Source organism: Arvicola amphibius, chromosome 18 (assembly GCF_903992535.2).
Source record: "Arvicola amphibius chromosome 18, mArvAmp1.2, whole genome shotgun sequence".
In the NCBI taxonomy this organism is placed as follows: Eukaryota; Metazoa; Chordata; class Mammalia; order Rodentia; family Cricetidae; genus Arvicola; species Arvicola amphibius.
In genome coordinates, this window is record NC_052064.1 from 24,459,948 (window position 1) to 24,473,929 (window position 13,982).

Genomic DNA, 13,982 nt, shown 5'->3' on the forward strand with positions numbered 1-13,982 from the left:
TTGTTGACTAATTTAAGCTTTTGCCATTTTCTTTGCAGTATTCCTCTTAAACATTTTTTAATGTTTATATTCACACACTCTCACACACGCTCTCTTTCTCTTATGAAGACGAGAAGATAGCCTGCAGGATATCTTCATTACCGTGGGTCCCAGCGATTACACTGCGGTGGTCAGGCTTGGTGGTGGGCACCTTCCCTCAGCGCCATGTAGCCAGCCCCTAAGTAAACATTTACGGTTGAATTAAAAATGTTTATGGATTAGAATTAATAATATAAACAGAGCAAGTCTGGTCATGCAGCTCTTTCTAGCTGATGCTGATTGTTTTTTAAATCTACTTTACTAGGCATTCTATTGGAGATACCAAAGTCCCCTTTTGTCTTCAGTCCTGCGTGAAGCCCCTGAAATACGCCATTGCAGTCAATGACCTGGGGACCGAGTATGTGCATCGCTATGTCGGGAAAGAGCCAAGTGGGCTGAGATTCAACAAGCTGTTTTTGAATGAAGATGGTAAGGAATGTTTACAAGTTGGTTAAAGAAAGAAATAACTCATTTTTTGCTTAACTCTCAGTAATTTGAATTCTGCTTTTGAAGAAATCTTTTTCTATTTTTTAAAACTTGCCGTAGAGTTTCTTTAATATTTAGAGGGTTTTTTTTTTTTTTTTAATGTTATCTTACACCATTAGCAAGAGCAGTAGGGTGGTAAGGGCAGGAAACGCATTCCACAGCTGGTACAGTGCACACTTGTAATCCTAGCAGATAGGAGATGGAGTAAGGTAGGCCAGGAGCTCAGTGACGTTCCCAGCCGCATAGCATTCGAGGGCAGCCTTGGCTACATGAGCCCTGTCCATTAATAAGTAAATAAGTTACATTATAGTCACCTATCGAGGGTTTCTGTTAACGTTTGAAACTGTTTAGATTGTGCTTAAGAACAGTCCAGTGGGAGCAGCTCATAGTTCTGGGGTGCTCATAATTACTCTGAGTGTGTTGCTAATCATTTCAGTTAAAAAGCCTGTTTGGCAAAGGTAAAGAAATAGCTAGGTTCAATCTCCTTACCAGTTTCATTGCTAGAGGCTCTGACCTCTATTTGTCCGTAGAATGAATGTATAACCACTCTTAAATAAATGTCATATACTATAAAAGGGCATACAGTTTTCTGTATATTACCATAATCTTTGTTGTTTTTTACCATAATTTTATGCTAATATAAATTATCATATATTGGCAATTTTATTGAGGTTATTATATTCTAAAATATTTATTAGGCCCTTTGACATCCAGGTTTAATAAAAACTCATTCTGTTATCCCTGGCATATAAAACATTTTATAATATAATGAGCACTTTCCTTTGGAAGGCAAGGGGAATAATCTAAGTCATTCTGGCAGATACATTGATTTTTAGGAAGGTATTTAAAGATCTAAAAACAAATGTAGAATTTCAATATTAGACATCTTTTTGAGAGGCTGTTTAAATGCTTAGGGACTAAGAGCACTGGCTTATCTTTGAGAGTACAAGATGTGTTTCCCCACACTGCATGGTGGACTAACAGCTAACTACAGTGTCAGTTCCAGGGGATCTCAGCGCCTCTTCTGGCTGCCTCCACCCCAGGTACATACATTGTGCAGAGACATACGTACGTCCAGGAGAAACACCCCCATACATGTAAGATAACAGAGTATCTCATGAAAAATTAAAAATGTTTGGGTAAATAAATTTAGCATTATTAATAAAATTCTTGCCGTGCTCATGAATGGCTTTTAAAAAGTGGTGGTGTGAAAACAGTCGCGAGAGCTCAGGGTTTAGTGCCAGTTTCCTAAGAACTGAAATAGGAAACCAGCGGTCTTGGCGGCCGGAAGAAGGCCTAGGGTCCCCATTTGTTCCTGAGCTCTCGGGATGCTGCGCGATTGAATCTTGGTTTGCACCAGACCCCACACAGAACAGTTTGAAGATCATTTTCTCACTTAAAATTTCACTAGTAGATTGTCGTTATGGAAACAGTGTTTGTGTGTCTGTTCACTTCGGCTCAGCATTATATGGTAATGACTATCACTCTTGCTGTGTAAGGTTGTATAATAATAAAGATTAGTGTAAATGTGAACAGATAAGCAACAGTTGTAGTAACCCTGTAAGAATATGTAATACTTTTAAAGTATTTGAAATGTAAATAATTGTTGTCCTGAGATTGGCGTTGGCTGATACTTTCTACCATCGTGAGGAAACTCATCTATGGAGATGGCAATTTTGGAAAATATCCTTATCTTCAATGATACAAGTCATAATAGCACAGTTTATTCATTGAAGGTGTGCAGTTCGAAGCTAGGGTTGGGAGTCTGCAGACCTGTGATCTCATCTCTCAGTTGTGGATATGAGTCGTCATGAGTTGAGGACAGTCTGGGTTACTTACAGTGTTTCAGAACAAAAGCAGTAGCTTTTACTGTATTTGTAGAGTGTTGAAATCATCACTAGGCAAATTGGAACACTGACCACCTCCACAACAAATTCCATATTCACTAGTTATTCTGTCTCTGTTTAGCCCTGGAGCCCAGCAGTATATTTCTGTCTATAGATTCATTTATTCGAGAAACTTCAAATATGACTGGGATCCCTTCATATTTGTTCTTTCATGACTAGCTTTTCTTAGCTTAATATGATTAAGGTTCATGTAGTTTATTCCTTTTTATAATATTCCATGATTAATAAACCTGGTTATATGGCTATGCGGAGTGGCTGGGTCCCATGGCGACTGTGTTTATTATTTTGCGGAACCATTTGACTGCTTTTTCAGAGCTTACAGATTTAGCTAGAGGCTTGTCTTGTGGAATGTAACCTGTTAATTCAAGGAAACCAATAGTGTGTATAGTACAGGTAAATGTCTGTGTTCAGATTGTCAGGTTGGTAAGCTTATCCCTGAGGAGATAAATCACTGCTACGGGGAAGTAGGCGTTTGTTTTGTTATTTGAGGCAGGAGCTCAGGTAGCCCAGCCTGGCCTTGAGCTCCTGCCCTGCAGTGCTGGGATTAGGAAAGAGCTGAAAGAACGGCCACGCTTTGCTGGAAGTCATTCTCAAGTGAGTATTTGTAATGGACTGGAGTTGTGTGTTCATGATTCGGTGTTCAGTGAATGCTAGTGTCATAAGTTAAGCTTTTAAAATTTCATCTAAGAATTAGAATTGCTAAGCTTTTAAGTTTAATTAACTTTAGAATTACAATTAAGAATTTAAAGAATTTCAGTTTTTAAAAGTTTAAGAATTTAAAAATTAATTTTAAAAATTTGCATCAATAAGCAAGATCCTAATCAGTTTTTGGAGGTCCTGTGACGGCTCCACAGGACCAACGAAAAAATTAATTTTAAATTTAAGAATTGAAATAAGTTAATTAAAAATCAATTCAAGATTTAGAAAAGGTTAGGATTATGGGTTAACTTAAAAGTTAAATTTTATTTAAAAAGACTGGAGAGAGTTTCCAGCACCCACATGGCAGCTCAAAACTGTCTGCAGCTCTAATTCCAGGGGATCTGACAGCCCTCTCTGGCCTTTCAGAAACCAGTTATGTATGTGGTGCACATAGATACATGCAGGCAAACACACAGAAAACAAAAATACATCTTTCAAAAAACTGTATAAGAAGTATATCCTTTACTCCCAGGAAGTGTTGAAGGAACAGAGGATATATGTAGAGTGAGTATAGCTTTATTATTGAGGTGTATTGCCAGTGTTGTGTTGCTCTTCAGTGGCTGTACACACACATGCATACACACACATGTGCATAAATACAAGAACCTTTTTAAACAGTAAAATTTGGATCATATCAGATGGGCTTTTTCAAGATTATTTGTAATATAAAAGTTCATTAGAGGTCAGCTGCATGTATGCATTTTGTGAACTTTAGTAGTAGCTGAGATATATTCAATCATTAGAACTCTGAGATAAAGATTGAGCCTGAAATGGCAGGGTTAAGAAATTTGGATGTGCTTTTAAAATCACTTTTTACAACTGCTGTGTGAATCCTTTTTTTGCTATGTGGTATCAGCAGAATCCTAGGTGTGAACAACTGGTTTATATGCACCCTGCTCCAAGCAGTCGCGTGCATCCAGGAGGTGGTGCCACACGTCTGAAACCATGCTGCCGCTTTGTGTTCGCAGATAAACCACACAACCCTAATGCTGCCGCTTTGTGTTCGCAGACAAACCACACAACCCTAATGCTGCCGCTTTGTGTTCGCAGACAAACCACACAACCCTATGGTGAACGCTGGAGCCATCGTTGTCACCTCACTGATAAAGGTGAATGTCGGCCTTTCCTGTTAACCTAGTCAGATATTTGAATAACTGAGGCATAAATATGTATTTTGGATTGTTTGTGTAGGACTATGATACCTTTTCCTTGGTATTAATAAAATAGTCTTGTTATATTGGGTTAGGTTATCAGTCCGTGTCCTCCCCCCGCACCCGTGATGTCATCTCAAGTATAAAATGAAAACCATTTGACTCACCATGAATCCCAACCCTAGTTCACTTCTCCATATAAAGCTTTTGGCACAGGTTTAAGAACATTATTGATCAGTAGGCACTGAGGTGTTTCTTTTTAAGGTTTTTAATCTTTTTTTCCTCTTTGCTTCTAGAATTTTATTTTTTTTCTAGAAAGAAGCATTTTTATATAATATTTTTATTGGTTAAATGCTGGAGAAAATGTTCTAATTTTTATTTAAGACAAAATATATCTATTATATTAAAAGCAGTAAATTATTTTTATCCTCAAGCTGGGATCACAATTTTCATTTAAATTTGTTTCATTGGTTTTACTTTTATCATGTCATAAGTAAAAGAAATAAGGCTTCTTCCAATTATTACATTACTTATGTTTCTGTGTTTGCATTGTATGTGACTTATTTATGTTAGTGTTTGTATTGCTTCAATAATTGGAAGCTAATGTTTTGAAATAAGTATTTCAAAATGGTTCTGTTGTGTGATAGACTTATATTTATCACACAATTTCAAACACACCCCCCCTTTTTATTTTTAATTTCTATTTGTGTTACTTATTAAAATGAATTTTGTGTTTGGGACACTTATGTTCCTCAGTAAATTTGTGCCTGTCTATCTCAGGTTAGAATAAAACATCACTCATGGATTTGTACATGGATACTATAGATGGGGTACTGTGGATGCAAACAAAACGCTGAAGCGTAAATTACAGGCGTGGCCCAGTCCTCAGGAACTATCCAGCTATAGCAGAAGCCCTGCATTAACTGTCAGTGAGGTTTAAAGCAGACGCTGCTCTCTTAAAAATACGTTCTTCTTTTACGGCGATATTTTACAAACATTGGCCTACTTGGCTCTAAGTAGATTTTATAGCCAAATATCCTTTAATGAAGCTAGTTTGAGTTGAGTTTCTGCTCTCCAGTTATCCTGAGGTGAAAATTAGTGTAGAACACAGCAGTGCAGTTATAGAGAAGGCACAGCTCTGTGCTTAGGTGTCCTTGGGTAAACCTACACATACATATGTACATGGGCCTTTGTCGCTGAATCCGGTAAATGTTACTATGAGAGAAAATCTCATTTTAATAATCCAGAGTTGAGGAAGCAGCAAGTGAGAACTAAGGAAAGTTCATCTATAATCTCTGATAATGCTCAAGCCTTAAACAGTGAATGGCTCTAAACCATTTTTGGGTCTTCCACAAACATCCAGATTCCATAAGCATTTACTAATTTAGTGGGCTCGCTAACTTTCCTGAAGATGATTCATGGATTTCATCTCAGACTAGGGCAGTAGAGGGGCTGTCATGTCCAGGATTCCTCAGTTACATAGTGACTTAGCGGTAAACCAGCAGAATTGAGATGAGATCCTGCTATAGGAAGTGAGATCAGCACAGCACAGCAGGAGGGTCTCTTTAGAGGACGCCTCCTTCGCTGCATGCAGTTAAACCCCTTTTGTTTCATGACTGTGGGCCGAGTCCAGTGCGCTGACATGCCGCATGCGGGAAGCGCGTGTCTGGTCACACCGCACCATCTCCTCACCTCATTAGTCTCACTTCCCATGGTACGTCATACGTCATACGTCATAGACCACACGTCCAAGTCAGTGCGAGCGCTTAGGAGCAGTGAAGAGCACTCACAAGTGCGGCCAGGGCCCAGCAGTAAAGAAAAGTCATCTTGTATTTGTGACTTTGGTCAGTTTTAAACTTGTAAAATTTAAATTTACCAGAAAAGTTGGCAGTTCATATTAAACTCATTATCTTTGAGTCTTTGTTTTCAGACTATGTTTCACAAGTATTTTTTTTAACTGAACATAATATAAATCTTAAAGGTGTAAGCTTAATACAGCTGTAAAACTGCCCTAAAAAGAAGATATTCCTTAGGATAAAGAAAGAATTGATTCATTAGGTATCAGTATGCAGCCTCTGTATGATTATGTACTTATAATAAAATGGTAATGGTATGAAGTTGAGTTAACAAAACCTAGCCAAACAGCCCAGTCGTCCTACTTAAAGGAAACGGACGCTGGATGGTTTGTATCATCAGTGGAATCTGGTTTGTGTTCTGTTATGTATTAGAATTTACTGTGCCATATTTAATGTGGGGGATTGCCTTTCCACTTAATGGTGTCTTTGACTTTAGCAGTTATGAAAGCAGAGACGCTGTGTTATTTTAACTTGTACAAAGGCTGCATCTATTTTTTAAATGGTTATATGCAGTCATCATGCAGACACTAGTTGGTGCCTGCTCTCTGATTGCAAACATGCTCCTTCCGAGGAGCTGAACTTGCGTGCCTAAAGCAGGTCTCGTTCCGCAGCTGTCGGATGCAGCCTTGCCTTTAGCTCTTAACTTGACCTTAAGACTGTTTGCTTTGTTTTTTTTCATTCAAAGTTCGAGGCTTTGTTATGGTGCCATTGCAACAAATTTCATGTTACACCCCTCCAAAAAAAGTAGGGTCTTTAGGAAGACTCTTTATTTCATAATTTTGTAGTATTGATATTTTTTCCTTGTAGGGATGGTGGTGATCCTCAGGAAATGGGGGAAGAGGCAGAGCAAATGTTCAAAAGGATTAGCAGATTGTGGAAAAAGGAGGATTTGGACAGAAGGAACCTGTTGCATTAATTCTTAACCACTAAGCTTATAGGAAAACTCCAATATTTAAAATTTTAAACAAAGCTATATAGGTAAATACCTTTTTAAAAACAAATGTAATTTTACACTTAAAATGCACATAATTACAAAGACATAAGGGTTATTCTTACTTGCTTTTCTCCTATAGTAGCTGCTACGTTTAAGGGAATACTTTGTTACAATCTGTTTAACTATCTCCTGATGATAATGTATGATTGTGTGGTTTAAAGGAAAGAATAAGAACAAGAGGGGTAGTTACGTTTAGATGAAAAGACATGTCTCTCATGTTTTTGTTTTTCAGTGATAAAAACGACCTAGGTTTATCTTAAAAGTTAAAGTCTGATGCCTTGAATATTGTGGTAGGAAACTTAGGGCAACATATTATAAAATGATGTCACTGTTGCATTTTGATTTTAGAAATATGATAAGCTACGTGATTTTCTAAATTTATGTCTGTTCTAGTGGTTGTTTCTAAGTTTCACCACTTGAAAAAGTTTGTGTGTTCCCTCAACTTCCGTTTTGGGAAGCAGCCATTTTTTAATTAAAACATTAAAGATTTTAAAGTTTTGCTCTGTATAACCTCAAGACAAGTCTAATTCATCTCTGCTGCCTTCCGTTTGTCATACTGGCCGTATTCCAGCAGATTTCCTAGTCAACTTACCTCTCAGATCAAGTGCAAGGTGCCCTGGGCTTGGTGTATTTACAACACAGGAGTTTAGTGCTTTATTTACTTGACATTTGTATTAGTAGACAAATTTGAGGATTTTTTTTCTTTTTCTTTTTTTCAAATGAAGGTAGAGTTTGTTTGCCTTTTTTTTCCAGCCGAGTTCATCGAGCTGTTCAAAAGAGATAATCTATAAAAGTGCTGTGTCAGCAATGGTACTTGTGCCCTGAAGCAAAAGCAGGTGGATAGCTGTGAATTTGATGCCAGCTGTGTGTAGATCATGAGTTCGAGGCCAGCCAGAGGTAGTAGTAGGACCCTAGCTCCAAAAAGCACTAAAACCCAGATATAGAACAGTTACTTTTTATTTTTAATACTAATTTGTAGTTTAGTGCTGTTTAGTTTCAGAAGATTCCTCTGTGACAAGATCAAACCAAGACTTTTATAAAATCATTTTCCATTGCCTCTCTCTGCTTGTTTTGTGATCTCTAATATTTAATTGACTTGCATGCCCACTCTTTATGACTACATTTCATAATAATTGGCTAACATATTGGCTGTTTAATGAAACATTTTTTTAGTGTTGCCAAGTATATTTGTTGTTGTACAGTTATATGAATTCATTCATGAACATATTATAAAATCAGGTCTAAAATTACTCCCAACGTAGTTACATTAATTCTTTCAGTTTATGTTTTGTGATGCTGGGTATCAAACATACGTTGTGGATCCAGGTGAGCATGGTACCGGAGCCGCCACCCGAGCACTTGCATTAGTCACTATAGGCGGAGCTATAGCTCCATCACCTTTGTTAAATGTCCACTTACACTTAAAGAGACAGACATTTTTAGCTTATTATGCACTTTTTATACAAGATACATTTTTATAATATTCTAGTGTTAATCTTTTTATTCTCAAACATGCTTTGCTTTTGAACATCATTTAATAAATAGATTAGAATTTTAAACTGTATTTTGCCCAGTTTAATTTCTTAAAAGCTCTACATTTCTGTGAATGTTTTCAGAATTAAAACAGCACAGTATGTAGCAGTGCTTGTACTGTGGGCGTCATGCTGGGATAGCTGCATCCCTGGCGCAAAGGACAGGGCAAGGAGCGCTGGTAGTCTAAGGACTTCTGCTTCCATATGTGTGTCCTGTGTGCCCCTCTTAAATACTTTGCTTTTGGTTTGGGTCCAGAAGAAAGGCCATCTCGTGTTGTCTGTATTTGTTACAGTTCACTGCTCTATGGTAAAAGTCTTGGTTGCTAATGAGGCTATACTTTAAAGTACTGAAGTTAGTAATATTGATTCTGTGAATTAAAGTAATGCCTGGTAAGAATTGTTATTACCAATAACACTATTCTAGGTTGTTTCCTTGTTTAGTTTAACAAAATTGAAATAAGACTTAAGCAGGTTGAGCTTAGGTACAGTAGTGATGGCTATGTGATAAGATCCCAGTTGGTGGAGGAGGGAGTAATAGTTTGCTGTAACAAAACCTTGTTCCGCGTCAGGCTGCTCATTGGCTGTGCTAAAGGGCCTTGATGTCTGCATAAGCGCTAGTGTGAGAACTCTCACAGGGTTCTGTCAGTAGAAATAACCAATTGGCATATGAACCACAGATCAGTTATGATTTTGAAGACAAAAGAAAATGCCCTACAAGATAATCATACAAATTCTGCAAGATGATTAGCAAATCGACATCTTCTTTGAAGCATATTACTACAACAGACTCTCTCATGAACAGACAGAAGCGAATGCCCAGTCCCGTTTGCCCATCACCTGCTCCCGTTTTATAGTAGCCGTTCCTTCTCTCCTCAGATGACTGCACCGCAGCAAACCTGATGGTCTTTTTTCAGTTTTTCTTTTCTTCGGCAAAGCACGTTCTCTATTGTTTTGTGTATATATTTTTTTTTTCCTAAGAGCTTTGCATAAAAGCTTTTTACTCAGCACTTCAGTATTATAATTAGGTCCCATGCATCTGACCTATTCATCTGTTCCATGAAATCTTTCCAAGAGATATGGGGACACCTACACTGTAAAGATTTAAAAAGTTAAACACAATTTCCAGGGTAAATATAAGAACAAACATCATTAATCAAATAGGAGATACTCTTTAGTCCATGTGATCATTCAGTATTTTATTATTTCTTACTTAGATAAATCTGCTTAGAACATTTCAGATACCTATTAAAAACATTATTTAATAATGGAATCTCAATGTAACAAATAATACAGTAAAGGTTGGATATTTCCTTTTTCGTGTTTTTGTTTTTGTATTTTGAGACAGTTGTTTCTCTGTGTGTATTCATGGCTGTCCTGGAACTCCTCTGTAGACTGGGCTGGCCTTGAACTCAGAGAGATACACCTGCCTCTGGCTCTTGCTCTTGAGTGTTGGAATTGAAGGCATGCTAAGTTGTTTCTTAAAAACAATTTAAAAGCAAAATTCAATTTTTGGAAGCCATAAAATAAACCAAATATGTGACCAAGTCTAGGGTTGAAATGTTAAACTTTATAATTCAATGAAGAAAATTTGTATTAATTTTGCAGGGTAGCTTAGGTCTGAGAATGGAAGCTCAATGTAACTTATTTATTTTATACTGATTAGTTGTGTATCCAGTGATGATCCATGTGACAACACAGTTGTGCTTTTTTTGTCTGCTTTTTCTAAGGTTAAAAAGGTTTTCGTGGCTTAAATGTTGTTACATATTTTACAGCATTAGGATCTATGGAATATTTTGACAACTGCAACAGTTCAATGAAGTTGGTAATTTTCTTCTTTTAATTATTTTTCATTGAACAGCTTTGGAGTTACATGTCTACATTTTAGATTCTGGTATAAGAAAACTTTTAAAATGTCAGGATGCTTTAGAGAAAATATATAACCCCTCTTACAACAAAAGGGTTATAATTCAGCTGTCATTAAGTTATTTTTGCATTATTTAAGTTTGGTTAATGTCTAATTTGATGACACATTCTGGTGTTTCTTGCTGTTGCTGATTATGTACGTGTGATTGTGCTTTCTAAATAGGTTGATTTGTAGGATTTTATATATTTCCCAGTCATAACTAGACCTCCCATAGGGAGAATGGAGCTGGTTTTGTTCAGCAGATGACACACTGGAACAAACCCCCTGTAACAGCATTGTAAACAATGCTTCGGAGCCTTGAGGGTACATTCTTAACAAACTGCTTTTTTAAATGGTTGTGAAATTATTTGAATCCTGTTTTAGAGATTAGCGATGTATTGTTTCTGTTGGGTGCACATCACCAATCAATACGTTTGATTTCAGATCTTCAGCTTACTGCTTTGTAAACTTCGCCGAGGTAAAATGAAACCATTTGGCTACTTGAACTGATCTGCATTGCACAGGCGTTTTCCTAATAACATTTGTGCCAGATAACAGTCAGAGCTAGAAGTATTGAAACTATACATCTTCCTCACTCTGAATTGGCTTAATGTTAAATATAATTATTAGAAGTGAGAGTTACTGAGAGTCGAGCTCCCCCGTGCTCGTAGACTGTAGTCAGCATTTGCTTATAGCAGAGCTAGGAAAGATCAGTTTTCTCACTCAGTACTGGTGTAAAGACTTTGCTTTTAAAAGATACATTGTTGTTAATTGAAAATCACGCTTTCTATATTACTAATTATGTTCTAAGGGTGAAATTTTAAAACTTTTTGAAACTGAAATTAACATTTTAGCAAACCATGTGCTGTTATGGAAGATAAGGGGTTCCAGGGTTGTTTGTATTCTCTAGCTCTGAGATTAGTAAATGTTTTTAAAATATATATTCCCTTTGTAAATGTTGAGTTTTTTCAACGTTGGGTGCTGACGTGTACAGAAGTTGGAATACTCAGTTGTTCAGAAGGGTTTCCTAGAAGTGAGATGATGTGCAGGGCCCTGAATGCCATGGTAGCGAGGGGAAGTGTGTTGTGTTGGCTTCGTGCTCAGCTCGGCTGTGTCGTGGTAACACATTCGCCTTTCGTTTCTTTGCAGCAAGGAGTAAATAATGCTGAGAAGTTTGACTATGTAAGTACAACACAGAATCATGCTTTTGTATCACATCCCTCAAGTATTTAATTTTGGTTACTAATACTCCTAATTTGGCTTATAGGTGATGCAATTTTTGAATAAGATGGCTGGTAATGAATATGTTGGATTCAGTAATGCAACGTGAGTCTAATTTGTTACTTGGGCTTTTACAGTTGGTCAGACTTCTTTAAATTCACCTGATAATTAGACTATAGAATTTTATTTTCAGTACTGTCTTACTTTTTATATATACACATATTCAAGCACACATACACATGTATGTAGGTACATGCGCATGGTCTCCTTTATGGCTCTAGAACTTACTTCAACCAATAGTTAATTACTTAGAATTTGGTCATTAGAGGTAGTTAGTCAGGTCTAAATTACCTGAAAGAAACATTTAAAAGGCGTAGAAGCCACAGCCAAACCTTAGGCGGTTCTCAAAGAATGCTGTGGAAGAGGGGAGGAAGGATTATAGGTGCAGAGGGTCCCATGAGACACCATAGAATCAACTAACCTGGGCTCCTAGGGGCTCACAGAGACTGAGCTGCCAATCAGGAGAGCTTGCATGGGACTGACCTATGTCCTCTGCAAATAGAGGCTTCCCTAACAGTGGGAGCAGGGGCAGTCTCTTGACTCTCCCTTACCTCCTTCTGGGTTGCCTCAACTAGACTCAGTCAGAGAGGAAGTTCCTAGTTTGACTGCAACTTGCTATGCCCTGGCTGGCTGGTATACATGGGGTGTCTTCCCTTCTCTGAAGAGAAAGGAGGAAAAACTGGGTGGGGAGGTGTTGGGGGAGGGACTGGGAGGAGATGAGGGAGGGGAACCGGCCATCCAACTCCCAGGACCCAGGACGATTTGGAGGTGGGGGAGGGAGATTGGAAATAGTTTCTCTGGCAGTCCTGGAACTCCAGGCTGCTCTTGATCTCAGAGAAGAAATCATAAAGTTAAGTAATTTTTTTTCTTTTAGGTTTCAGTCTGAACGAGAAAGTGGAGACCGAAATTTTGCAATTGGATATTACTTAAAAGAAAAGAAGGTTTTTAAATTTTTGTTTCTATTCAAGGTTATTTTTGTGTGATAAAATGACATCTAAGAACTTAGCAGTAGCCTTTAATAGTTTAAAGTGAAAAGTTTTGACAAAGCCCTCTTGAATTCTCAGTTGATAGCAGATTACTCATGCTACTATTAAATTGATTTTATGTGTCTGGTAGTATTCAAATACTTGATTGACAGCGTTAGTATAAATTCTCATTGAAGTTCACTGCATTTTATTTCTGAAGTGCAGTGTCTGACTAGTGCTGATAAACCTTGTTTTGTTTTTTAAAGAACTTTAAGAGACTAATTCAGTATGATGATAAATTACAAATTACTTAATCTTTGTCTCTTAAAAAAGAATTTAGGAATTTATATAACATGGTATAACTTCTTTATATATACTCTATAGATTATACTTTTATGCAAACTGAAATGTTTTATATATCTTAAACTTAACACTGATGGGTTTTTTTTTTTTTTTTTTTTTTTTTTTTTTTGTTTGCCTGAGTTTTCATTGCTTTTCTGTATTTGAATTTGCTCTTTTCAGTGTTTTCCAGAAGGCACAGACATGGTTGGGATACTAGATTTTTATTTCCAGGTAATTGATTGTATAATTTATCTTTGTAAATAGATGTATCACATTTTACAAAATATGATATCTTAGAAACACTGACTCTAGACCATGAGAAAATAAATTTCATGTCATGAAAGGCTGTTTAATGTCGTGTGCTAAAGACCTACACATGGGAATGGAGCAAGGAGAACAGTGTAGACATACATGTAGATCAAAGCGTGCTGGGGCGGGGGTCGGGGGCAGATCCAGAAACTCATTCCCTGCTCTGTTCTCCTAGTTTTTATTTTGCGTACGCAAACCTATTTGGTTTTCAGAGGGCGTCTGTCAGTATTTAAAATGTCACTCTTCTGTGCTGTCTTACTTTGTGCTCTCACTGTGTCTTCTGATCCTGGTTTAATTGGAGTTGAGGATTGTTCAGCATATGCCTTCAGTGTCACGTAGTATGTGTGTTCCTCTAAGTTAGTTCTTCATATCTGTGTCGTGACGGGGAGCGTCCCGCACACATCGTTTCTGTGGTACAGATGGCAGTTTAGTAGATCTTCCTTGAAATCCCTCCCTCCCCGTGTATTTTTACATAATAA

The 13,982-nt window shown here is 37.3% G+C and overlaps 1 protein-coding gene across 1 annotated transcript in view; it reads left to right on the plus strand.

Moving 5' to 3' along the window:
* Gls (glutaminase) overlaps positions 1 to 13,982 on the plus strand; it is a 62,230-nt gene that overhangs the window by 20,835 nt on the left and 27,413 nt on the right. The window contains exons 6-11 of the mRNA XM_038315396.1: positions 344 to 507; positions 4,221 to 4,279; positions 11,756 to 11,788; positions 11,874 to 11,932; positions 12,762 to 12,828; positions 13,375 to 13,425. Coding sequence (XP_038171324.1) covers positions 344 to 507; positions 4,221 to 4,279; positions 11,756 to 11,788; positions 11,874 to 11,932; positions 12,762 to 12,828; positions 13,375 to 13,425 — 433 coding nt within the window. The remainder of the gene's footprint in view (positions 1 to 343; positions 508 to 4,220; positions 4,280 to 11,755; positions 11,789 to 11,873; positions 11,933 to 12,761; positions 12,829 to 13,374; positions 13,426 to 13,982) is intronic.